The 23959-nt window shown below is 50.3% G+C and overlaps 3 protein-coding genes across 28 annotated transcripts in view; 1 reads left to right on the forward strand and 2 right to left on the reverse strand.

Moving 5' to 3' along the window:
- Positions 1-7251, reverse strand: part of DNAJC7 (DnaJ heat shock protein family (Hsp40) member C7) — a 39878-nt gene extending 32627 nt beyond the window's left edge. For 4 of the 11 annotated variants that reach the window (XM_063629038.1, XM_055257249.2, XM_055257247.2 and 1 more), the window contains exon 1: positions 7123-7251. In XM_063629038.1, the coding sequence (XP_063485108.1) occupies positions 7123-7199 (77 nt within the window). In that variant the 5' untranslated portion in view covers positions 7200-7251. Of the gene's footprint in view, positions 1-780; positions 1001-1423; positions 1497-6367; positions 6465-6832; positions 6939-7122 lie in introns of those variants that run through there. The other 7 variants (XM_063629039.1, XM_055257248.2, XM_063629034.1 and 4 more) reach the window with 6 other exon arrangements.
- NKIRAS2 (NFKB inhibitor interacting Ras like 2) lies at positions 7248-15742 on the forward strand. 5 transcript variants are annotated; one of them, XM_055257257.2, is made up of 4 exons: positions 7248-7409; positions 11664-11771; positions 12497-12738; positions 13733-15742. In XM_055257257.2, exons 2-4 carry the CDS (start codon positions 11678-11680, stop codon positions 13970-13972), a joined length of 576 nt encoding a protein of 191 aa, XP_055113232.1. In that variant the 5' UTR covers positions 7248-7409; positions 11664-11677; the 3' UTR covers positions 13973-15742. The 5 variants fall into 5 exon arrangements, with proteins under 5 accessions (XP_055113232.1, XP_055113233.1, XP_055113230.1 ...); XM_055257258.2 differs by lacking the exon at positions 7248-7409 and adding an exon at positions 10139-10376; XM_055257255.2 differs by lacking the exon at positions 7248-7409 and adding an exon at positions 10139-10311.
- Positions 15677-23959, reverse strand: part of LOC129469976 (uncharacterized protein C17orf113) — a 73229-nt gene continuing 64946 nt past the window's right edge. For 6 of the 12 annotated variants that reach the window (XM_063629024.1, XM_055257235.2, XM_055257233.2 and 3 more), the window contains exons 5-9: positions 21755-21920; positions 18880-19173; positions 18145-18341; positions 17711-17821; positions 15677-17227 (exon numbers count right to left, since the gene is read on the reverse strand). In XM_063629024.1, coding sequence (XP_063485094.1) covers positions 16991-17227; positions 17711-17821; positions 18145-18341; positions 18880-19173; positions 21755-21920 — 1005 coding nt within the window. In that variant the 3' untranslated portion in view covers positions 15677-16990. The remainder of the gene's footprint in view (positions 17228-17710; positions 17822-18144; positions 18342-18879; positions 19174-21754; positions 21921-23959) is intronic. The other 6 variants (XM_055257238.2, XM_055257237.2, XM_055257243.2 and 3 more) reach the window with 4 other exon arrangements.

Here is a 23959-nt window from a genome sequence, read left to right on the forward strand (position 1 = left end):
GCGGATCACCTGAGGTCGGGAGTTCGAGAACAGACTGACCAACATGGAGAAACCCTGTCTCTACCAAAAAAGAAAAAAAAAAAAAATACAAAATTAGCCGGGCACGGTGGTGCATGCCTATAATCCCAGCTACTCGGGAAGCTGACTCAGGAGAAATGCTTGAATCTGGGAGGCGGAGGCTGCAGTGAGCCGAGATTGCGCCATTGCACTCCAGCCTGGGCAACAAGAATGAAACTCTGTTTTGAAAATATATATATATAAAGGCTGCTTCCTGAGTTTTTCTGGGTAGAGTGGGGTGGCGTGGAGATGGGAACTAGAGTGGGGAGGAGCCTGGATTGTCAATGGTATTTTACTTCTCAAAGTTGTCTTGGTTCCTTAGTTCAACAGGTGGTTAACTGTCTCAGGGCAAACCGTCCAAGGAAGAACTCTCAGGACAGAAACTCCAAAAACAAGAGAGGGTCCTGCTTGCCCCTCACACTCTCTCCAGAAGTAATATTAGAATCAAGAGAGATGGTTAACACTGCTTATCTGACAATGTGGCCTCCCCACACAAATTGTAAGTCACATGCCAATAGAATTTCAGGTCTCAGAATAAGACCTGAGAGTCATATATTCCTCCTATTACCATTCTCAAAAGCCTCAACCACTCATATTGTTACCAATGGTGAGGGTGAAACATAGGAATTGCCATTTTGATCCGAATGGGAGAAGAAAAAACAGTGTCACTCCAATAAAATGAACAGCCTGTTGGGATAACTGCACTTTGAATTTTGTTCTTACCTCTGAAAGTTTAAAGAATGCCTGGAACGACCTCTGAGTAACTTCCACATCACTCAGCACTGGAGAAAGGGGACCAAAGACTAGTGCAGTAAGGGAGAAATGGGCTCTCAGAGGGACTCTGCATCAGGCCACAAAGCAACTAGGCAACTGCTGACCATTGTTCTCCAATCTTCTAAAGTCCTGAAGAACGAAAAAGCAAGTGCCCAGTACTCAGCTTTTCAAAACCTTTAAAATACAAACTTCAATGACTAAACTAATCCCTGATTGGCTGGAATGTACAATAAGGCTTGGCTTTCAACCAATCAGAGTTCTGGTTGTTGGGAGTGGACTGGACTCTAAGCAAACTGCCACTCACTTGGCCCTGTATTTTCTCAATATTCTTGTTTCTCTGGCACTAGTTAACATGTGGATCTGAACTAAAGCACTAAGAGAGAACCTTTCTGTGTACTCTACCTTTGCTCCAGTTATGACGATCTACTTTGCCATCTGTTAGTATCAGGGTTCAATTAATTTGCCAGTATTGAGAATTCTGTATTCCTAGGTTTATCCCTTCCTTAACCATGACTCATTTCTCCTCCCATCTCCCATTTCTTCACATCTGACTACACTTAGTGCATAGCAAAAGGAAAATAGTGTTTCTCACTGATTTGGGTTCCAGGTCAAAGACAAATTCCCACTCAGTTTGGAGGCTTACTGAAATGTCTAGGTGCTTGCTCTGAAACTTCAAGAGGAAGATTAGGACGACACATTCCTAAGAATTTAAAACTGGGTAAGGAAGAAAGCGGGGGAGGCATGCCCACAAGCTCTTCAGTTAAGTAAGGCCACAAACTCAAAAACATCATGCAAAGCTGCAGCAAACGAACAGCAACTACAGCAAACCTGGGACATGAATTCAGAGTTCAGTTGTTCCCATTAACAATCTGAATAGAGAAATAAAAGGCAAAATCCTAATCGCAAAGGGTTTACAATAACTAGGTAGTAAGGGCCTAATAAGAATTGCTCTTATTTGTATCCATCAGGAAAACATACAAAGAAGTTAAGTTTATCAGCTCTAGGAATCAGGTAAGGATGTCCTGACTCTTCAAGTCTATGGATCCCTTGATTCTTTTAGATCTTGTTGTCCAGTCACACTAGGTATATGCTGAGACACCTAAGTGTTTTCTCTTTGAAAAACAATTTGAGGTTGGGTGCAGTGGCCCACACCTGTAATCCCAGCACTTTGGGAGGCCAAGGCGGGTGGATCATGAGGTTAAGATATCAAGACCAGCCTGGCCAACATGGTAAAACTCTGTCTCTACTAAAAATACAAAAATTAGCTGGGTGTGGTGGCACGCGCCTATAGTCCCAGCTACTCGGGAGGCTGAGGCAGGAGAATCATTTGAACCCAGGAGGCGGAGTTTGTAGTGAGCTGAGATCACACCACTGCACTCCAGCCTGGTGACAGAGCGAGACTCCGTCAAAAAGAAAAGAAAACAGTTTGAGATCCCTCAAGTTTACTATAAGAAAGACTCCCTATAGAGATGAAGCTGTTTCCCAGCCCAGGAGATATAACTAGAGATCCTTAACTCAAGACAGGTATTCCCATATCAGGTAAAGCAGTCAGCAACTTCCCAGGAAAACATAAAGCCTTAAGTTAGTTGAAATGTGAAACATCTGAAGTTTAACCCTCTGGCTCATAAATAGCTTTGCCTGCTTTGGTGAGCAAAGAGAAATAATCTTCATGCATAGAATCCTGATCTATTTTGGAGTGCCAACTAATACATCTTTTATTTTAGCCCCAACCCTTTTTTTTTTTAGAGTTTCACTCTATCACCCAGGATGCAGTGCACTGGTGTGATCACAGCTCACTGCAGCCTTGACCTCCCCCAGCTCAGGTGATACTTTCACCTCAGCCTCCCAAGTAGCAGGGCCTACAGGTATGCACCATCACACCCTGCTAATTTTTTTTTTTTTTTTTACAGAGATGGGGGGTGGGTTTCACCATGTTGTCCAGGTTGGTCTCGAACTCCTGGCCTCAATCCACTGGCCTCAGCCTCCCAAGGTGCTGGAATTACAGGCGTGAGCCACCACACCCAGCCTTAAATGTTTTTATAGAGACTAAGTCTCACTACGTTGCCCAGGCTGGTCTCAAACTACTGGGCTCAAGCGATCCTCTCATCTTGGCCTCACAAAGTGCTAGGATTACAGGCGTGAGCCACTAAGCCTAGCCTTATTTTAGCTTCTTGGCTGCTGTAAGGGAAACAGAACTTTGTCAGAGTGACATGCAAAAAAAATTGAAATCCATCTCTTCTCTCTATAGAAACACTAAAGCTAAGGAAATAAAACATGTAGCCATTTAAAATGCTGCAATCATGAAGTCCAACATCTTAAAAGCTCCTCTCATTTTGCCCCCCTGTGGGACTGTGACAACTTAGCAGCAGCAGGACATGTCTTAAGCCAAGAAGTAAGGTCCTTGCTGGACCTCACAAAAACAACCCGAGAGACCCATTAACTCTTGATCCCTAAATGAACTGGTAGGAGGACTGTAACAACAGAGGCAGGAACTTGGCCAAAGAACATTAACAAAGCCAGACAGTAAAACGGCATTTGTAAGGGGTGCCCCTATCACTGCCCTCTGCTATGGCCACACAAGAGGAATCCAGGACACATGAAAAACATAAAACCACTTCCCTCCAAAGCTTCTAAATCTCCATCCCATTTTCAGCACTGGAAAAATCATACATAAACAAAGCTCTTTCATACTAACAGAGCCTAATGTTTATTCTTTTTTTTTGAGACAGAGTTTCGCTCTTGTCGCCCAGGTTGGAGTGCAATGGGGCGATGTCGGCTCACCGCAACCTCCACCTACCGAATTCAAGTGATTCTCCTGCCTCAGCCTCCGAGTAGCTGGGGCTACAGGCATGCGCCACCACGCCTGGCTAATTTTTTTTTTCTATTTTTAGTAGAGATGAGGTTTCTCCATGTTGGTCAGGCTGGTCTTGAACTCCCGACCTCAGGTGATCAGTCCGCTTCAGCCTCCCAAAGTGCTGGGATTACAGGCGTAAGCCACTGCACCCGGCCAATGCTTATTCTCCTAAGATGTCTGATACGGCAAAAAGTTAAACTGATTTTTTTGTTTATTTCACTTATTTTCCTTTTTTTTTTTTTTTTTTTTGAGATGGAGTCTCACCATGTCGCCCAGGCTGGAGTGCAATGGTGTGACCTTGGCTCACTGCAACCTCTGCCTCCCGGATTCAAGCAACTATCCTGCCTCAGACTCCCGAGTAGCTGGGATTACAGGCGCCCACCACCACACCCAGCTATTTTTTGTATTTTTAGTAGAGATGGGGTTTCGCCATGTTGGCCAGGCTGGTCTCGAACTCCTGACCTCGTGATCCGCCCACCTCAGCCTCCCAAAATGATGGGATTACAGGAGTGAGCCACTGCACCCAGCCTATTTTCCTTTTGATTTGTGCACAAAAGTGGTATATAATAAATAACTATGTTTAATTCTGTCGAAAAGAGTGCTATATATGAGAAACATAAGTCTGATAAGAATGCATTTTTTTTTTTTTAATTGATTTTTTTTTTTTTGAGACGGAGTTTTGTCTTGTTGCCCAGGCTGGAGTGCAATGGCATACCCACCACAACCTCTGCTTCTGGGTTCAATCAATTCTCCCACCTCAGCCTCCTGACTAGCTGGCATTACAGCGTCACCACGCCTGGCTAATTTTTGTATTTTTAGTAGACGGGGCTTCACCATGTTAGGCTGGTTTCGAACTCCTGACCTCAGGTAATCCACTCGCCTTGGCCTCCCAAACTGCTGGGATTATAGGTGTGAGCCACCACGCCCAGTCTTTTTTCTTTTTTTAATTAATTTTTTTCTCTCACTATTTGAACTACAGGAATAATGCATGTTGTCATGTTTAATTTACAGTTATATTTTCTTAGTGACAGATAAAATAATTTGCATTCTGTAATCAATGACTTTTTTTGAGATGGAATCTCACTTTGTCACCCAGGCTGGAGTGCAATGGCCTGATCTCAGCTCACTGCAACCTCCACCTCCTGAGTACAAGCGATTCTCCTGCCTCAGCCTCCCACGTAACTGGGATTAGATGTGCGTGCCACCATACCCCGCTAATTTTTGTATTTTTAGTAGGGACAGGGTTCTGCCATGTTGGCCATGCTGGTTTCAAACTCCTGACCTCAGCTGACCCACCTGCCTCAGCCTCCCAAAGCGCTGGGACTACAGGCGTGAGCTACTGTGCCCGGCCTAATGACACTTAAATTCCATGAAATAAGGTAGTTTACCTTATTTTGTTGTACTGCTATCAAATACCATGTTTTGTGTGATGTGGTCACATTACAGCATAACCTATTTTATTATATGTCTTCAGGTCATTTACTCCAATTTTATGATAGAATATCCTCTAAGGCTGTGTGATTGAAGAAATGTATTTGCTCAAGATAGTAAGCTTTGAAATGAAGTCCAAAATAGGGACACTCTACATCAGAGATTTACAATGAGTAGGATGAGTTTTTAAAATTACCTATGGCTGGCCAGGCACGGTGGCTCACGCCTGTAATCCCAGCACTTTGGGAGGCCGAGGTGGGCGGATCACGAGGTCAGGAGATCGAGACCATCGTGGCTAACAGGGTGAAACCCCATCTCTACTAAAAATACAAAAAAAAAAAAAACAAAAAAACAGCCGGATGTGGTGGCGGGCACCTGTAGTCCCAGCAACTGGTGAGGCTGAGGCAGAATGGTGTGAACCCGGGAGGCGGAGCTTGCAGTGAGCTGAGGTCGTGCCACTGCACTCCAGCCTGGGCGACAGAGCGAGATTCCGTCTCAAAAATAAAAAAATAAAAATAAAAATAAATAAATAAATTACCTATGGCCAAATCCCTATTTACAATATAAAGAACCACTGAACTCTTTCCAAATACACGTAAATCTCTGCAATTAACTTAAGCTCTGTCTGCACTGGGAGAAATTTTGTTTCCCATTGTGCAGCTCTTTAATGATGTATAAGGGTTGATGATGCCTAGCTTTAAATATCTAGAAAGAAGTAGGAACAACATGAAAGCTCAAAATTAAGAACAGAGACTGGACTCTGGTGTACTGCCTTCTCTGATATCCCAGGGGCCTATTATACTTTGTCAGGCCCCTCAGCTCCCAACAGATCAGGAACTTGAGACACTGGCTGTGGTAACCACCCTCAAGCTTGATAACTATTCATTGCGTCCGAGTACTTCTTATATTTCGAACTCATCAGATAGTAAAAATCTCAGAATCCTGATTTCAGATCTCATGAACTAATTCTACATCACCACCTCAAATTACCCAGCCTGAAGACACAACGGGCTTGGTATGAAGATATAAAGTATGTTGCAAAGAGACTGAGGGCACTGTAGACATCTTCAACAAAAGGGTCAGATTAACCCACAGCTGATAAGGAAAGGGCTCCGAACTTCTAGAACCTTCTTGTCAATTCTGCTTTAGGATTAGAACAAGTATGACTACCCACAACTCTGTTCCAACCCCACTTCCAATAATCTGGCCTAACTGTTGCCAGAATCTAGAGCGTTCTCGAAAACCACTCACTCAGCAGCTCCCTTGGCTAGTCCGACTGGCAATCTCGAACCACGGCGGCTGCTTCGGAGTGCCAACAGCGCCCAAGCAGTTGCCCTCTTCCTTGGTGCTTAACTTAAGAAAGAACAGTGCTGGGAAGGATAAAGATCACCCAGGAAGGACAGGGGAAGAGGAGTCTGACGTAGAGAACACGAGACAAGCCCCTCGCTCTTCCTTTTTTTCTCTATCATCTTTGGCTTTTGGGATAACCGGGGGCAACCAGGTCAATTATGGAGACACACAATCACCTCGAACCCAGACTAGTGATCGCTGGGGTATAATTACAAGGGAAAACGAGGTGAGGAGGGCAAAGGTTTTGGAGACGGAAAGTGCAGACAGGCAACAATGCACAGAAGTTAACAAGAGAAGGCGGGGGTCGGGGGCGATGTAAGGAAGTCGTCATCGACGCCGCGCCGCCTCCCCCACCTCGCACCAGACCTCTGAAATTGCCCTCGGAGACTCGGCCTCTCCTATAAGGACGGTCGTTCTCTCAGCTGGAGAACAAGGCCATGCCTCAGCTCCTACGCCAGGCGGAAGCGGGAGAGGAAGGCCGACCCCCAAGAGCGCCCCTTCAGGGGGTCCATCCGGCCTTGATCTCAGATGAGGGGGGGTGTTTGCGGAGGGCGGGGCATCGCCTCAACAGCTGGGGGCTGCATCATGGCAGGAACGGGTTTCCCTGAGCCACGGAGCTGCAGGTCGCCTCCTCTACTACCCTGCTACCCGGTTACCTCTTCGCCTCTTGGTCGTCGAGCAGTTCTGGCTCGGTCGCCGCCATTACCACATCGCACTCCGCGGCAGCCGCCATCTTACCGCCGGGACCAGAGAGCTGGGTGGGAGGCCGGCGGTGAAGAGCACTTCCGGTTGGAGCATAGAGCAGCTCAGCGGCGCCGCGCCCAGAAGGGCTCCCTCGGGCTCGTCTACCAGAGAGAGGCTCCACTTGGGGCCAGAGCGGCCTCCCGTCCCCGGATGTCCACGGTGGTCTCCGCGCCGGGGCGGGAGCCCAGGGACTGTGCCTGTGCGTAGGCGGCGCCACTTTACCCGTGGGTGGTAAGGCGGGGTGTACGGGTGGTAGCCTCTCTAGGGCTTGGCTGTTTTCAGTATTCCAAGAGCCTCGTTGCCATAGCAACTTCCAATCCTAGAGAGTCTTCCTGAAAGGCTCCGTGGAGTCTGGGTTGGGTGGGGACCAGGTGACCCAAAACTCTGTAGGGAAAGAGTCCCCACTGCTACTTTTCTGACCTTGGAGTGTGTCCACAGCTTCTTCCCGGGAAAGTCAAGAGACACTTTGAGCCCAGTTCCCCCAGCTTTCATCGTTCTCTGGAAGCCCTGCCCAACCAAGCCGGGGGAACGCAGGGCGTCTTCACCCTGCGCCTTTCATCCACTCCGGATCTCCAAACACCAGCTGGTTCATCACCCCAATGACGCTGACCCTTTTACAAGGCTTCTTTCATGTCAGCCACCTGGGAATGCCATCTCAGCATTAAGCCTAGGAAAGCTGACACACGGCGCCCCAGACCCTGCCCTGGAGTTTATAAGGAAACTCGCGGGGTGAGGTCCCTGCTCTTGTGTCCCCAGTACTCCCACCTCTTATATAAACTCTCTACTCATCACGCTTGCCTTGCCGAATGCGGTCTGGATTGAGAACTCATAGGGGACAAGGGCACAGTTTAACTGTCTTTGTTGTTATTCCCTCACCCAAACCACTATTTGTGGAGCTGAATTAAATTGGAGCTTTCTGGGGTTAAATTGGAGGCGTATGAGGAGTAGCTTTACAATGTAAAGCTAAGAGTAAAATAAGAAAAGGGCAAAGGAATTTTAAAAGGATTTACCTGTTTGTTCCAGGAAAACAGCATGTGTCAGTGCTCCTACTCTGCCTATCCCAGTGTGGAGGGAGCTGAAACCACAGCGACCATTGAGTGGGGAGGAATAGGACAAGCTCACTAGGTTGGAAAGGAGGGGTCATTCGTTGAGCCAATCACTCAATAGCCCTTTCCAAAACGCCTACTCTGTGCTAGGTTGTGAGGGCACGAGACTTACAGACCACCTGCCCTGCCTGCCAGTGGCTCATAGTCCAGTCTAATGCTAGCCAACCTGTCTCACCATCTTTCCACTTTATGTTCTATCTAAGGCAACTCATTTATTCCCACAGCTTTACTTCCATCTGTTGATGACTCTCAACTCTTCATATCTCCAACCTAGACCTTTCTTCAGCTTCCACAGCTGTATATCCAACTATCTACTGGACATCTCTTGTATGTTTCACAAATCCCCAAGGCTTACCATATTTAAATTTAACTTTTCATTGTCTACCCACACCTCAACAACAGAAAAAACAAATGCTGGATGTAATTATTATCTTTCCTAAATTCCGTATCTTGTTAAATGGATTAAACCATTCTCACTCTTGGCTTCCAATTTGTTGCCAAGTTTTGTTGATTCTCCTACCAAATATTTCCCAAATCTATCTCCACCTTTCTATCCCGATTCAGGCGCTCATCATGTTTTTAAATATTGGAATAGTCTGGGTGTGGTGGCATGCATCTGTAGTCCCAGCAACTTGGGAGGCTGAGGCAAGAGGATCACTTGAGCCCAGGAGTTAGAGGCTGCAGTGAGCTATGATCACACCAATGTACTCCAGCACGGAGAAAAGAGCAAGACCCTGTCTCTAAAAACAAAAACGGCAACAACAACAACAAAACAACAGAAAAAAAAAAACTTGGAATACAGTAATAGTCTCCTAATCGGTCCCTAATTTCATCTCTGTTCAGTCTTCCCTCTTCTGCCAGGGTAACCTTCCTCAGGGACTGATCATGTCTCTTCATTGGCAATGGCTTTCCATTGCCGTTAATTTGATCTCTTTGGCCTACCACACAAAGCCTTTCATTATCTTGGCCGGGCGCGGTGGCTCACGTTTGTAATCCCAGCACTTTGGGAGGCCGAGGCGGGCGGATCACGAGGTCAGGAGATCGAGACCACAGTGAAACCCCGTCTCTACTAAAAATACAAAAAATTAGCCAGGCGTGGTGGCGGGCGCCTGTAGTCCCAGCTACTCGGAGAGGCTGAGGCAGGAGAATGGCGTGAACCCGGGAGGCGGGGAGCTTGCAGTGAGCCGAGATCGCGCCACTGCACTCCAGCCTGGGTGAAAGAGCGAGACTCCGTCTCAAAAAAAAAAAAAAAAAAAAAAAAAGCCTTTGATTATCTGTTTCTTTTTTTTAATAATTTAATTTGAGTACCAACATTTAGGTTCTTTCTACCACCAATATTGAACCTAAGTTCTCATAGTTCCAGAAAATGCCATGACTTGTAGCCATGTTTCCTCCACCCTAGAACACTCTTTCCCCCAAGCCTTTCAGTGTCCGCTGACTCAAAGTTAAATGCCCTTTTGCTGTGCCCCACAGCACCTCAGTAATTGTTAGACATCTAGCTTCTCTAGACCGTGAGTTCTGCTGGGCAGCCACCATGTCTAACTCGTCCACTTTCTCTCAGTGTATGGCCCTGCACCTGGCACAGACAGAGATGATGCCCAGAAAACATTTGACGAATAAATGATTGAGTAAACGAAGAGTTACTATACTCTGATCGCCTTTACAGAGAGAACATCTGGGCCTCAGAGACACCAGAACACCCAGCGGCCCACGTCCAGGGAGTCCAGAACCTTGGGCTCCCGCGCACACCCAGGCCAGGTCCTGGGCGTCATTCCCCCGCCGGCCTCTGGGGGTGCTGCGCGGTCCGCGCCCGCTCTCCGCTGCCGGAATTCGTCTTGCCTGACGGAAGCTGGGGAGTGGGCAGGCGGCGGGGGCGGGGCCCGGCGGAGCCTACACCGACCCTGGAGGGAGACTGGAGCCTTTGCGGCGGCGCTGCCCCTCCCCTGGTCCCCGCGAGCTCCGAGGGCCCGATTGGTGTTGCGGGGACCCCGGGAGGTACGGAGCTGGGAGGCGAGGCTCGTCCGGCGCTAGGATCGGCCTCCGCCTCTGGGCCGCTTTAGGTGACTGGTCTCTGCCTCTCATTCCCTCTGGGGGCTCCCCCGTGGGAAAATCTGTGGCGGAGGCCCCTCTGGCCCACTCTTATGGTGTCCTTTATGGTGGGGCTCGCTATATGGAGAGGGAGTCTGTGTCAGGAGCTTCCCCTGGAGAGGTTTCTGTTTGGGACCGCCTTTGGGAGTGATCTATCTCTGCTCTCTGGGGGGGGGATCTTTGTCTGGAGCTTTTGGGGGGCTTGTGTTTGGAAGTTTGCCTTCGGAGAGATATCTGTCTGGGACCTCTTAGGGTTTCTGTGTCTGAGCTTTCTCTTTTCTGTCTGTCAGTCCAAGGGCAGCAAAAAGTATCTCCTTTCTGAAGCCTTTTTTTCCGTAGGTTTCTTCACTCTTTTCTCTCTTGTCTTACGTTCATTTTAGCCATAGAGTTGACTGGGGCTTAGAGGGAATTGATTGTTGTCCAGATGAGTCATACAGGAAAGCAGATTGTCTTTTTTTGAGACGGAGTCTTGCTCTGTCACCCAGGCTGGAGTGCAGTGGCATATCCTTGGCTCACTGCAATCTCCGCCTCCTGGGTTCAAGCAATTCTCCTGCCTCAGCCTCTCAAGTAGCTGGGATTACAGGCACCCGTCACCACGCCTGGCTAATTTTTTGTATTTTTAGTAGAGGCGAGGTTTCACTATGTTGGCCAGTCTGGTCTCGAACTCCTGACTTTGTGATCCGCCCACCTCGGCCTCCCGAAGTGCTGAGATTACAGGCGTGAGCCACCGTGCCCTGCCTGCCCCAGATTATCCTTTTTATTTGCTCAGTACCCCCAGGGAGCAGATGGCTTCAGACAGCCACACAAAATACTGTTCCTGCTTAATTCTTCATGGGGTCATGGTTAAAGAGAGGAAGCTGGGCTGAGCTCCCTTCACTAATTGGTCCTCTACATCTTGCGCACAGAAGGGAACCTGGCCCAGTGGCCAGTGACTCTCCTCTCCCTTTATGGCAGCATTTCCAAGCACCTGCCCTGTGACAGATACTGGCTAGGTACTGGGGATAACAAAGACGAATCAAATAACAGCTTACTGTCCAGTAGTAGACATAGAGACATCAGTTTCCTCTGACTAGCATTGGGATGGTGCTGAAACCCTGGAACTATACATTCAGTTTAGAACTTGGGCTCTCAGTTGTGGATATTCTGCCTTCTGTTTTTTTGGTTTTTGTTTTTGTCCACCAGAAGACATCTGCTAGTAACTGCCCTCTGTGTTGATGCTTTCTTTCCTCACCTCACCCAGCGTACTTCTGTTCTTCAAGGTTGAAAACTAAGCATGGGGAAGAGCTGCAAGGTGGTCGTGTGTGGCCAGGCGTCTGTGGGCAAAACTTCAATCCTGGAGCAGCTTCTGTATGGGAACCATGTAGTGGGTGAGTGTTGTTGGAGGGGGAGGAACAGTGGAAGAAGGTGAAAAATAAGGAATAGGACTTGATCACAACACACACAGGCTAAAAGCTGCTCCTGGTGATTTTTGCCCCTGGAATAATTAAGCTTACATTGTAACAGATCAACTCTACAACACTGAACAAATCCGGAGGGAGAAAGCCCTATGTCCAAGATAGGAAAGAGAAGCTGTCATGTCACACTTGTGCTTAGCATGGAATTAGCATAAAATTAATGTCCATTGGCCGGGTGCGGTGGATCACGCCTGTAATCCCAGCACTTTGGGAGGCTGAGGCGGGCGGATCACCTCAGGTCAGGAGTTTGAGACCAGCCTGACCAACTTGGAGAAACCCTGTCTCTACTAAAAATACAAAATTAGCCGGGCGTGGTGACACATGCCTGTAATCCCAGCTATTCGGGAGGCTGAGGCAGGAGAATCACTTGAACCCGGGAGGTGGAGGTTGTGGTGAGCCGAGATCGCGCCATTGCACTCCAGCCTGGGCAACAAGAGCAAAACGCCGTCTCAAAAAAAGAAAGAAATTAATGTTCGTTCCCCTAAACCCAAATCATTTCAGTCCTGCCAGGCTGTCAATTCTCTGGCCTCCTCAGCCCCCCACATTCCTTTCTCCCCGTCTGGTCAGCCTTAAGATGCTCTCATCACTCACATTTCCCATCTCTCTCCACTTCAGACAGTTTTCTCATTTTATACCAGGTTCGGAGATGATCGAGACACAGGAGGATATCTACGTGGGCTCCATTGAGACAGACCGGGGGGTGCGAGAGCAGGTGCGTTTCTATGACACCCGGGGGCTCCGAGATGGGGCCGAACTGCCCCGACACTGCTTCTCTTGCACTGATGGCTACGTCCTGGTCTACAGCACAGATAGCAGAGAGTCTTTTCAGCGTGTAGAGCTGCTCAAGAAGGAGATTGACAAATCCAAGGACAAGAAGGAGGTGTGTGGCATAGGCTTCTGGTGGGAGCCTCAGTGGTCAGAGAGTTTGGGCAGAGGGCTGGTTTGGGAAGCCTGGCATGGCTCCATTCTTCACTCCAAAGTGAGTTAGGAGCCAGAGGTGGGGTGGAGGCCACTGAGGGTATTTTACCCTCAGGAGTGGCTGCATTTTGAGTCTGCTCAACCAAAGAGGCCTCTTTGTGGTTTAAGGGGTCCCTGACCTAATGTATGAAGCCCCCACTTAGTTGTTGAAGGGGTCCTTGACCTAATGTATGAAGCCCCTACTTAGTTGTATGAAGCTCCTGCATAGTTGTTCTTCCTGATGGTTCCATGCTTTTAGCTATGAAAACCCTTTTTTTTTTGTTTGTCTGAGACTGGGTCTCACTCTGCCACCCAGGCAGGAGTGCAGTGACATGATCACAGCTCACTGCAGCCTCAACCTCCCAAGGCTTAGGTGGTCCTCCTGCCTCAGCCCCCTGCTAAGACTACAGGTGCACGCCACCACACCTGGCTAAGTTTTGTATTTTTAGTAGAGATGGAGTTTCGTCATGTTGCTCAGGCTGGTCTCAAACTCCTGGACTCAAGCAGTCCACCTGCCTCAGCCTCCCAAAGTGTTGGGATTACAGGCGTGAGCCACTGCATCTGGCCACGAAGGCCCTTCTGTTCTCCAGAATCCCACTGTAAGCTGAAGGGTTCTGGGAGCGCTTCCTCACCTGTTGTTGAGCCAGAAACTGACTGCTAGTAATGAGCATGTATGGGCAATACAGAGCTGGTGATAGAACTCCTAAAAGGAGGGCTAGATGGAGGCCAGAATTTGAACAGAGGAAAGAGAAAAAAAGCAACCATCTCCTTCCCCACAATGAGTGGTATGGAATCTAGAAAGCGATATCAGCCATTGAGCTTTCCTCTCATAGAACTCCTAGGTGGTTGCCAGCCCCCATGTCCATTTCTGGTTCTATGGTACATTCACAGGCCTATGCTCTGTCCCTCTTCCCCAGGTCACTATCGTGGTCCTTGGCAACAAGTGTGACTTACAGGAGCAGCGGCGTGTAGACCCAGATGTGGCTCAGCATTGGGCAAAGTCAGAGAAGGTGAAGCTGTGGGAGGTGTCAGTGGCGGACCGGCGCTCCCTCCTGGAGCCCTTTGTCTACCTGGCCAGCAAGATGACGCAACCCCAGAGCAAGTCTGCCTTCCCCCTCAGCCGGAAGAACAAGGGCAGTGGCTCCTTGGATGGCTGAAGAGCTGCCGTTCCTCCTTCACGATCCCAGCCCCATTTCAGTGTCTGGGGCTCTGGTAGATGTGTTGAGGGCAAAGTAGAGGGCAAGCTGTCTTTCCCAGTCAGCCAGGGAGCTCCCCGCCAGGCCAGGCCCCAGCCACTTTGCTCTGTCTCACCTCTAGGAAATGCAAATACTCTTGGTTGACATCCCCTTCCTCAGCCCTCCCAGCCTACTCCCCACCCCAGCTTTTATAGGATCTGCTCCACTGTCTCCTGGGGCAGTTGTGGGTCACTGTCCCTTCCAGCTGCCCCAGACAGGAAGCAGAATTACCACGCAGCAGTGTCCATTCTTGGGTCTGAGTTCCTATTATAGGTAGGGGCCCCACCCTCTGGGCTTCCCGTCAGCAACACACACACTTATGGCACCAGCCTGGACTCCAGAAAAAGGGTGTCCAGGTATTGTGTGTATGCATTTAGTTGTGCACACGTGTGTGTGCACGCGCACACACATAAATATGCTCCTATACTGGCGTTAGGCGTCTCCTCATCCCTCACCCTGACCTTTCTCCTGTCCTTTTCTTGGCTGGAAGAAGTTAGCCTCCTGGGAGTGTAGTTTTCTGTTTTAAGTCCCCCACCCCTGGCCGGGCTCGGTGGCTCACACCTGTAATCCCAGCACTTTGGGAGGCCAAGGCGGGTCGATTACTTGTGGTCAGGAGTTCACGACCACCCTGGCCAACATTGTGAAACCCCATCTCTGCCAAAAATACAAAAGTTAGCCGGGCATGGTGGCACATGCCTGTAATCTCAGCTACCCAGGGAGGCTGAGGCAGGAGAATTGCTTGAACTCAGAAGGCAGAGGCTGCAGTGAGCTGAGATCGCACCACTGCACTCTAGCCTGGTCAACAGAGCAAGACTCCATCTCACAAAAAAAAAAAGAAAAAAATTCCCCACCCCCACCAATTGTTTTACTTCCTCTTCCTGCTCAGGGAGCAGATGGGCCTCACTGGTTGAGATGGAATAGAATAACTGGGCTATGAGTCGCCAGCCCACTTTGTGACCCAGCAAGACCTTTCCCCTCTCTGGGCGTCAGTTTCTCATCTGTAAGATGACCAGAGTTGCTTAGATGATCTCCTAGATCCTTTCCAGTTCTCTGATTTTGTAAAGCCAATGGCTTCTCCCTCTTTAAGGTGCTATGCCGACCAGCCCTGGAGGCTGGGATCTGCTGCTCCCTCCAGCCACCAGGGGGCAGGAGTGCACTACCTGCTGTCAGTCACCAGAGTGGCCGCTCGGTGCCCAGTCCGCCAGCCTTGCCCTTGGAGGCTGCTCTTCATCCTGCCTGTGGTTTTCAGCTCAGAGCTGGACTTCTATTTATAAGTTACCTGTATTTATATTTATATGCCCGCTGCCATGGTGAAGGCTGGACAAGGTGCTCCTCTGGCCCCTCCTTCTTACCTCAGATGCCTGAACAGAACAAGGCAAACCCATAGCAGCCTCTCAGGAGCTGACAGGTCCTCTTTCGGGGCTCAGGAGGGTGGGCATACACCCAGCGGCCTGCAGAGTGAGCTTATTACCCACAACTGTGCCCGCTTTGTGCTTCTGAGGTGCACACCTAGCCTAGGTGAGACACTGCAGCCAGGCAACCACCGACACACGCCCCTTCTCAAAGCCAGAGGTGAGTGGGGCAGGTGCCCGGGGCTGGGTAATTGGAATTAGGACACACACGGGCTTGGGCTTCAAGTTCATTTATTGATGCATTGATTGGACACAATAAAACCACAATTGTTATCAAAAAGTTTCCCTCCCCTCCCCCCTTTTTCTGGTTCTCCCATTGGAAATGTCTTTAAAAAAAAAAAAGATACAAGGGGATACTGGCAAGGTCCCATATTGTAGGGTGGGGAGGGGGCAGTGCTGCAGTGGAAGGGAGTTTGTGATGTTGACATTGACAGCATGAAAATGGGTCTTGGAAGTGCATGTGAGACTGCCTCCCAACACAGCTTCACAGTGGCAGGGGCTGGTTGGGAGAAGGGAAAGCTGAGTTTAGTGCTAGGACCAGTTTGGAGTGGGAAGCTGTAGGGGAAAGCTCTTCCTTTGGGAGCCCTGGGGGGATTCGGTGTTAGCTGAGTCCATAGTCTGAGGGAGACCCACACCCGCCCTCCAAGAGTTGGGGTTCAGAAAGTCAGAGAAAGGCTAAGAAGAGAGCTTCTGAGGGATCAGTTACTCCCTCAATATTAAGACTGGGCTCATCAGCAAGTATCACTTGAACCAGGGAGGCAGAGGCTGCAGTGAGCCAAGATTGCACCACTGCACTCTAACCCGGGCAACAGAATGATACTCTCAAAAAGAAAAAAAGACTGGGCCCATGAATGCCCAGAAGACTAAGATTAAAACAAACAAAACCCTGGGCCCAACCAGAACATTACCTCCTCTCTTAGTCCCACCCCTTCAGAGCAGATGAAGCCCCCAAAAACTTTCAGAACCAGCCCCACTACCTCCTTGGCTCTGCTCCACCTTAGCACTGCCGATCAAAGGACTTCTGGGTCCCCCTTTCTCCTCCATGGTCCTCTGCCACACTCCCATGGTCACCTTGTCCTGACAGCCTTGAGCCTGCTGCAGCTAGAGACCCCATCCCTATCTCCAGTGAAGCCCCAGAGCCTAGGAATAGAGGTCAGAGAGTCGTCCCCTGGCTAGGAGAGGATGGCTTGTAGAAGCTAAGATTCCTGGAGTCTGGCCATGTGGGTCTTGGGTGGAGGAAAGTGAGAGCACCACGTGGCTGGGGCTGAGATTTTGCATAGATCTTTGGGGTCTGTCAGGGTGGGAAATGCAGGCAAGCCCAGGATTAACCCTGGAAGGCCTGGGAAAGGACGGTGGGGACAGTCCTTGGAAGGGAGCTGCCCTTAAAATTAGCCCAGCTTTTTCTGAATCGGGCAGGACCCCTGAAGCTGTTCACAGTCCCTGTGGCATGTAGGAAACCAAGGTGTCTCAGGACAGGAGGAGACAAGGAGTGGCTATTGGGAAATCAGCTCTGGCCTCCCCATGAGGGCTAATAAGGGGCAAGGACGATAGGTCCTGTGGCAGGGCGGACAGCTCCTGCTGGGGTGCGAAACAGAGCTGGGCCCAGGATGGGAGCCGGGAAGAGGGTAGTGGCTGCTGTAGGGGCAGGGCGGAGGGCCAGGGGTCCTGGCAGAGCACAGATGGCAGTGGCTGCGGTGGGGAGCGGGCTGGGCAGGAAGCGGGCTGCCAGTGTCTTGGTGAGTTGCTTCTGCAAGGCCAGTTTAGACTACACAGAAAAGAAAGGAATGGACACAGTCTTCACCCCAGAAAACCCCACTCCCTCCCTGGGGCCCATCCTCAAGCTTTTTGCTGCAGGGAAAACGTGCCTTTTAGAGTTCCAAACCTAAATCCTCCTCCCTTCCCACCCCCAAACATTCATTCCGAAGGGCTTTCTCCACCACCTATCTTCCTGTCCAGAGGGAGGAAAGTCTCAGCATGGGAGAAGGGAGGAGGATTGACCGGATAGAGATGGTCTCTAGCAGATGCACGCCCACCCCTCACTCTTGCACCTAAGATGACTACCCCAGCCCACCTCCCCGGAAATTCCTCTGGGCAGATCCCAGTTTCCAGGCCTAGCTCTCTCACTGCCCAGCAGCCTCATTGCAGGGTAGCCTCTTTTCCTGCCCCACCGCAGCCCCCCATCTGGCCCTCCCAGCCCACCCTCTCCCCTCCTGACCCAGTCCCAGCTCTGTTGCCTGGAGACAGATACCTTGAGGATACTCACAGCCAGCGCTGCGTGCTTCTGCAGCTTGCTGTGCTGGCTGGAGGGCTTGGGGGGCTTCCCGGCCAGGCGGTCTTTGTGCCTCCTGCTGCTCATGTGCTAATGGACAGACAGACAGACTGGGAACAAGATGACAAAGCCCAAGGACCCCAAGACCATCATCCTCGACTCTCTTCCCCTTCCTCTACCCACAGCTCACACATCCAAAGCACACAGACTGGGTCCTCACCCTGGGGTAGGCCCTGGGAAGGGGAGGTGAGTCTTGGCCTTTGCCCTCAGTTGGCCCACTGGCTTGCTGGCCTCACTCCTCCAGCCTGCTCTGCTGTGCCCTGCCTGCCCTCTTTAGGGTCCCTCCCTCTCCTGCCCTGCCCCCAAACCCCCTCCCCTGGCTCCAACCCCAGTCACAGCCTCACTTCTCCCACCTGCTTCAGTTGGGTCTCTGAATTGACCTGGAGCTGACAGAGAGCACAGTGGAAAGCAGGGCTGGGCCCCTGCCGGCCGCCCCGGCCCCCTGTCACTCTCCTGGCCTTGTGTCCGGCACCTCCCCTGGACACCGGGCGGCCCCGGCTCCTCCGGGGAGCCCCTCGCTGACCTTCCATCATCCACCGGTGCTTGGCTCCTGGAGAGGGAAGAAGGCAGTCTCTCAGCAGCAGGAAGGGGTTGCAGGGGCCACAGAGACCCCCTCCACACTCAACGCAATTTGGCTCCCCCCGTAAGCCTCACGGCTGCTCTGTGCACACATCGCCCTCCAGCCACACATGGTTTCCCCTCCCAGCTTCTGTCCTTTCATGCCAGCCCCTCCCATGGAAGGCCTTCCTGCACTACAAATAGCTGGCTTCCCCTTTGCTTTGATCTCAGTCCCTTCCTTCTGGGTGTAATCTAAGGAGAGAGGCAGATGTCTCCTGTCTCCTGTGGAGTGACCCTTCAGAGATTTAGCGACCTTCAGTTCTTGCTGCCTCAGACTTCTCTTCCCAATTCTCCTTCTCCAAGGAGTAATGGGAGGACCCAGAAACGTCCGCTCAGTAACACACAAGCACAAAGCCTCCGCCACCCAACCGTTGAGTGAAGCACCCAGGAACTCAAGCCTGCCCTCATCTGGTGAGGCTTAGCTTCTGCCCCACCCTTTCCCCGGACTCCAGCTCCTGGGGATTACTGACCTGTGTTGTGAGCCTGAAGCTGGGAAGCCGAGTTCACTGTCACCTTACACGTGGGGCAGTAGAGGTGCCCCTTCTCGCTCCTGCCTTCCCCACTCACACTGCTTCCCATGGCAGCTGCCACCGGCTCAGGCCCCGGTGCCTCTCTCCCAGGCTCTGGGGAGCAAGGTGGGCAGGAGGAAGAAGAGGATGAGGAGGCAGCATCCAAGAGCTCTGAGTGGGCTGGCTCCCTGGATGTAGGGTCCGGAGTTGGTGGTGGCTGGAGTGGAGGCCCAAGAGGAGGGACTGCAGGAACTGCTGCAGAGATGGAAGGCATGGGGGCAGAGTGTGAGACCCAAGATGATGCTGGAGATCACGATCTTCAGCTCTGACCATGGAGGTGGCCTGGAGGGCCTCTGGTGGATGACCAGCACTGAATTCCAGGCCTCACTTTTCTACCAACTCACTGGGCAGACTTGGGCCTCAGTTTCCCCATCTGAAATCATTAAGTTGGACACAGTGGTCTCAGAAAGCCCTCACAGCCCTCGTATTGTTATTTGCTAACTTAAATAAACAGAGATCACCAAAAAAGATGTACTAGAATGTTCAGAGAACACTTCGTAATACCATAAAACTGAAACTACCCACGTGTCCACCAACAGGAGAGCAGATTTTTAAAAAATAGTGGTACAGGCTGAATACGGTGGCTCATGTCTGTATGGGAGGCTGAGGCAGGTGGATCACCTAAGGTCAGGAGTTCGAGACTGGCCTGGCCAACATGGTGAAACCCTATCTCTACTAAAAATACAGAATTAGGCATGGTGGCACATGCCTATATAATCCCAGTTACTCAGGAGGCTGAGGCAGGAGAATTGCTTGAACCTGGAAGGCGGAGGTTACGGTGAGCCGAGATCACGCCACTGCACTCCAGCCTGGGCAACAGAGTGAAACTCCATCTCAAAAAAACAAAAAACAAAACAAAACAAAACAAAACAAACAAACAAAAAAACAGTGGTATGGGCCAGATGCAGTGACTCACGCCTGTGATCCCAACATTTTGGGAGGCCAAGGTTAGCAGATCGCTTGAGTCCAGGAGTTCAAGACCAGCCTGGGTGACACAGTGAAACACCATCTGTACTAAAAATACAAAAATTAGCCAGGCATGGTGGCACATGCCTATAGTTCCAACTACTTGGGAGGCTGAGGCGGGAGGATCACTTGAGAGCCAGGGAGGTGGATGAGCCTAGGTCACACCACTGCACTCCAGCCTGGGTGACAGAGCCAGACCCTGTCTAAAAAAAAAGTTTTTAAAAATTTAAATTAAAAAAAAAATAGTGGTATGATCCGCAATGGAGTACTACACAGCAATGAAAAAGAACAAACTACAGCTACACGCAAAAACATGGATGAATCTTACAGATATAATGAATGTTGATGAATGTTTGTGAGAGATGAATAAAAACTAGATACAGGCCAGGTGGGGTGGCTCACGCCTGTAATCCCAGCACTTTGGGAGGCCGAGGTGGGTGGATCACAAGGTCAGGAGTTCGAGACCAGCCTGGCCAATATGGCGAAACCCCGTCTCTACTAAAAATACAAAAATTAGCTGGACGTGGTGGCAGGTGCCTGTAGTCCCAGCTACTTGGAAGGCTGAGACAGGAGAATGGCTTGAACCCAGGAAGCAGAGGTTACAGTGAGCCAAGATTGCACCGCTGTGCTCCAGCCTGGGAAGACAGAGTGAGACTCTGTCTCAAAAAACAAAACAACAACAAAAACACAAAAGAAAACAGATACAAAAAAAACCCCTACACACTCTATGTTTCACCAAAAATAGGTAAAACTGATCTATGCTGAGAAAAGTCAGGATCGTATTTACCATCAGAGGGGTTGTAGTTGGTTGAATAGTGTCTCCCCCAAAATTCATGTCTATCTGGGACCTCAGAATGTGACCTTAATTGGAAACAGAGTCTTCGCAGATAAAATTAGTTAAGATGAAGTCATGCTGGGTTCGGGTGGGATTAATCTAGTGACTGGTACCCTTATTAAAAGAGCTTGTGGAAACACAGGGACACACAAGGGAGAATGTGGAGATGGAGGTGGAGATTGGAGTGATGCGTCTATAAGCCAAGGAGTGCCAAGGAATACCGGCAACCACCAAAGGCCAGAAGAGAAGCACAGGACCCTTTCTCTAAGCCCCCAAGAGGGAACCAACGCTGTCAGCGCCTTGATTTCAGACTTCTGGCCTCTAGAGCTGTGTGAAAATAAATTTTTGTTGTTTTCAGCCACCCAGGTTGTAGTCTCTTTTTTTGGGGGGGGGGGGTGGGCGGGAGAGGTTAGAGACAAGGTTTTGCTCTGTCACCCAGGCTAGAGTGCAGTGGCACGACCATAGCTCACTGCAGCCTCGACCTCCTGGGCTTAAGCAGATCCTCCTGCTTCCGCCTCCTGAGTAGCTGGGACTACAGGTGTGCATCATCATGCCTGGCAAATAAATTTTTTGTAGAGACAGGGTCACACCGTGTTGTCCAGACTGGTCTCAAACTCCAGGCTTAAAGCAATCCTCCCGCCTCAGCCTCCCAAAGTATTAACCATCACAAGGTGTGAGCCACCATTCCTAGCTTCACAAATGAAGTCATTTGTGAAGGCAGCCCTTGGAAATGAATACTTCAAGGTAATGACCAGGAGGAGGCGCAAGACAAGCTTCTGAGGTGTTGGTAACGTGTTTCCTGATCTGGGTGTGTTCAGCTTAGGAAAATTCATGGAGTGGTACACTCGTGTGCCTTTGCCTGTCTGTATGGAATACTCCAACACAAGCAAAAAGAATAAACAGAAATCTCTCAACCCCTTGTCGGAAACCAGATTTGGAGTGGAGACGTGGGAAAGAGAAGAGCTCAGGACTGACCTTTACTCTGTGGCTCTCCAGGGGCTCCACTGGCCAGCGTTGGGATTGGGGACACTACAGCCCCATCCTGAGCCTGGGTGTGTGGCCTCTGCTTGCTCTTGGCAGCCTCGACAGCCTTGAGTTTTCTGGCGTGTTTGTGGCCTTTATAATGTGCCTCGGCCTGGTTCTGGGGAGGGGAGGGCAAGAGGTCACCATTCACTGGCTGAGTCCACATGCCCCATCCGTGAACTGGAGCCCAGCAGGGGGACAGGTCAAAGGGAGGCAGGGCTCGGGCCACACAAAGGGCAAGTCCTTGTCCTTGTCGTCATCATCACCATAGCACATGTGGCTCTGAGGTTTACAGAATGTGTTCTCGCACATGAACTCCAAGGCAGGCAGCCTCTGGCTTCAGATCTGACTCAGCCACTTACTAACTACATCTTTTTGTTGTTGTTGTTGTTGTTGTTGTTTTTTGTTTTTTGAGATGGAGTCTTGCTCTGTCGCCCAGGCTGGAGTACAGTGGCGCCATCTCGGCTCACTGCAACCTCCGCCTCCCGGGTTCAAGGGATTCTCCTGCCTCAGCCGCCAGGGTAGCTGGGACTACAGGTGCATGTCACCGCGCTCAGCTAATTTTTTGTATTTTTAGTAGAGACGGGGTTTCACCGTATTAGCCAGGATGGTCTCAATCTCCTGACCTCGTGATCCACCTGCCTCAGCCTCCCACAGTGCTGGGATTACAGGCGTGAGCCACCACGCCTGGCCACTAACTACATCTTTAGGCAAGTAACATCATCTCTCTGAGCCTGAGTCTCCTCACCCATAAACTCTGTGATGATAATACTGACCTCATGGGGTTGTCAGTATTACATGGGAACATGAATTACAAGGGCTGAGTACATAGAGTAGGTGCTCAATGAATGTTAGTTATCAAGTGTATCAATGCATAAATGCAGAAAGCAGAGCAATCCCCATACTTTGGGGCATATGTACCCCAGAACATTCATCCCTTTGTTCATTTGTTCAACAAGTCATTACTGAGCATTTGCTATTTGCCAAGCACTGTGCCCGGGGTCCGGCAGGAAGAAGCCATGGTTCCTCCCTCACTCCCTCAGAACGAATTCTCTCCTCCATCTTTTTTTTTTTTGAGACGGAATCTCGCTTTGTCACCCAGGCCCCAGGCTGGAGTGCAATGGGAGCAATCTCAGCTCACTGCAACCTCCGCCTCCTGGGGTCAAGCGATTCTCCTGCCTCAGCCTCCCGAGTAGCTGGGATTACAGGCGCCTGCCACCACAACTGGCTGTTTTTTTTCTTTTTTCTTCTGTATTTTAGTAGAGATGGAGTTTCACCATGTTGGCCAGACTGGTCTCTTAACTCCTGACCTCAAGTGATCCACCCACCTTGGCCTCCCAAAGTGCTGGGATTACAGGCGTGAGCTACCACGCCCAGCCTCTCCTCCATCTCTTGCAGGACTCATGGAACCAGAAGGCCTGAAGGGAATCCTCAAGTCTGATCTGTCAATGTCCTCCCTCCAAGGGTCCTCACTTGCTGCTCTCCAGCCCACCTCCTTGAAACGTGGGAAAGACAGGCCCCCACGGCCCCTCCCTGGATGCTACACCACAGCAGTTCTGCTGATATCCAGCCAAAACCCCAGATTGCCTAACAGGAGGTAGACCTTTACTGGGAGGCCAGAATGAGGTTCCTCCTCTACCTAGTGGTAAGATGTAGTAGAAAGGGGTAGGCTGTAGTAGAAAGTCACAGACCTTGGGGTCATCCAGGCCTGGATTCATATCCCAGCTTTGCTACTTACCAGCTGTGTGGTCTTAGGCAAGTCACTTAACCTCTCTAAGGCTCACTTTCCTCATCTGAAAATCGGGGATTATAATAGCGCCTCTAGGCCAGGCGCGGTGGCTCACACCTGTAATCCCAGCATGTTGAGAGGTGGAGGTGGGTGGATCACTTGAGCCCAGGAGTTTGAGACCAGCCTGGGCAACATGGTGAAACCCTGTATCTGCCAAAAATACAAAAAAATTAGCCAGGCGTGGTAGCACATGCCTGTAATCCCAGCTACTAGGGAAGCTGAGGCACAAGAATCACTTGAACCCTAGAGGTGGATCCAGGCTGCAGTGAGCCAAGATTGCGCCACTGCACTCCCGCCTGGGTGACAGAGTGAGACCTTGTCTAAAAAACAAAACAAAACAAAAAAATCCCGCCTCTACCCGTCTCACA

This window comes from Symphalangus syndactylus, chromosome 20 (assembly GCF_028878055.3).
Source record: "Symphalangus syndactylus isolate Jambi chromosome 20, NHGRI_mSymSyn1-v2.1_pri, whole genome shotgun sequence".
Taxonomy (NCBI): Eukaryota; Metazoa; Chordata; class Mammalia; order Primates; family Hylobatidae; genus Symphalangus; species Symphalangus syndactylus.

What these genes read in the sequence shown, in the direction of transcription:
- NKIRAS2 (XM_055257257.2), top strand. Translation starts at nt 11,678, where the DNA reads ATGGGGAAGAGCTGCAAGGTGGTCGTGTGTGGCCAGGCGTCTGTGGGC. An exon ending in GTATGGGAACCATGTAGTGG is followed by an intron (nt 11,772 to 12,496) that starts GTGAGTGTTGTT and finishes ATTTTATACCAG; the next exon opens with GTTCGGAGATGATCGAGACA. An exon ending in AATCCAAGGACAAGAAGGAG is followed by an intron (nt 12,739 to 13,732) that starts GTGTGTGGCATA and finishes CCTCTTCCCCAG; the next exon opens with GTCACTATCGTGGTCCTTGG.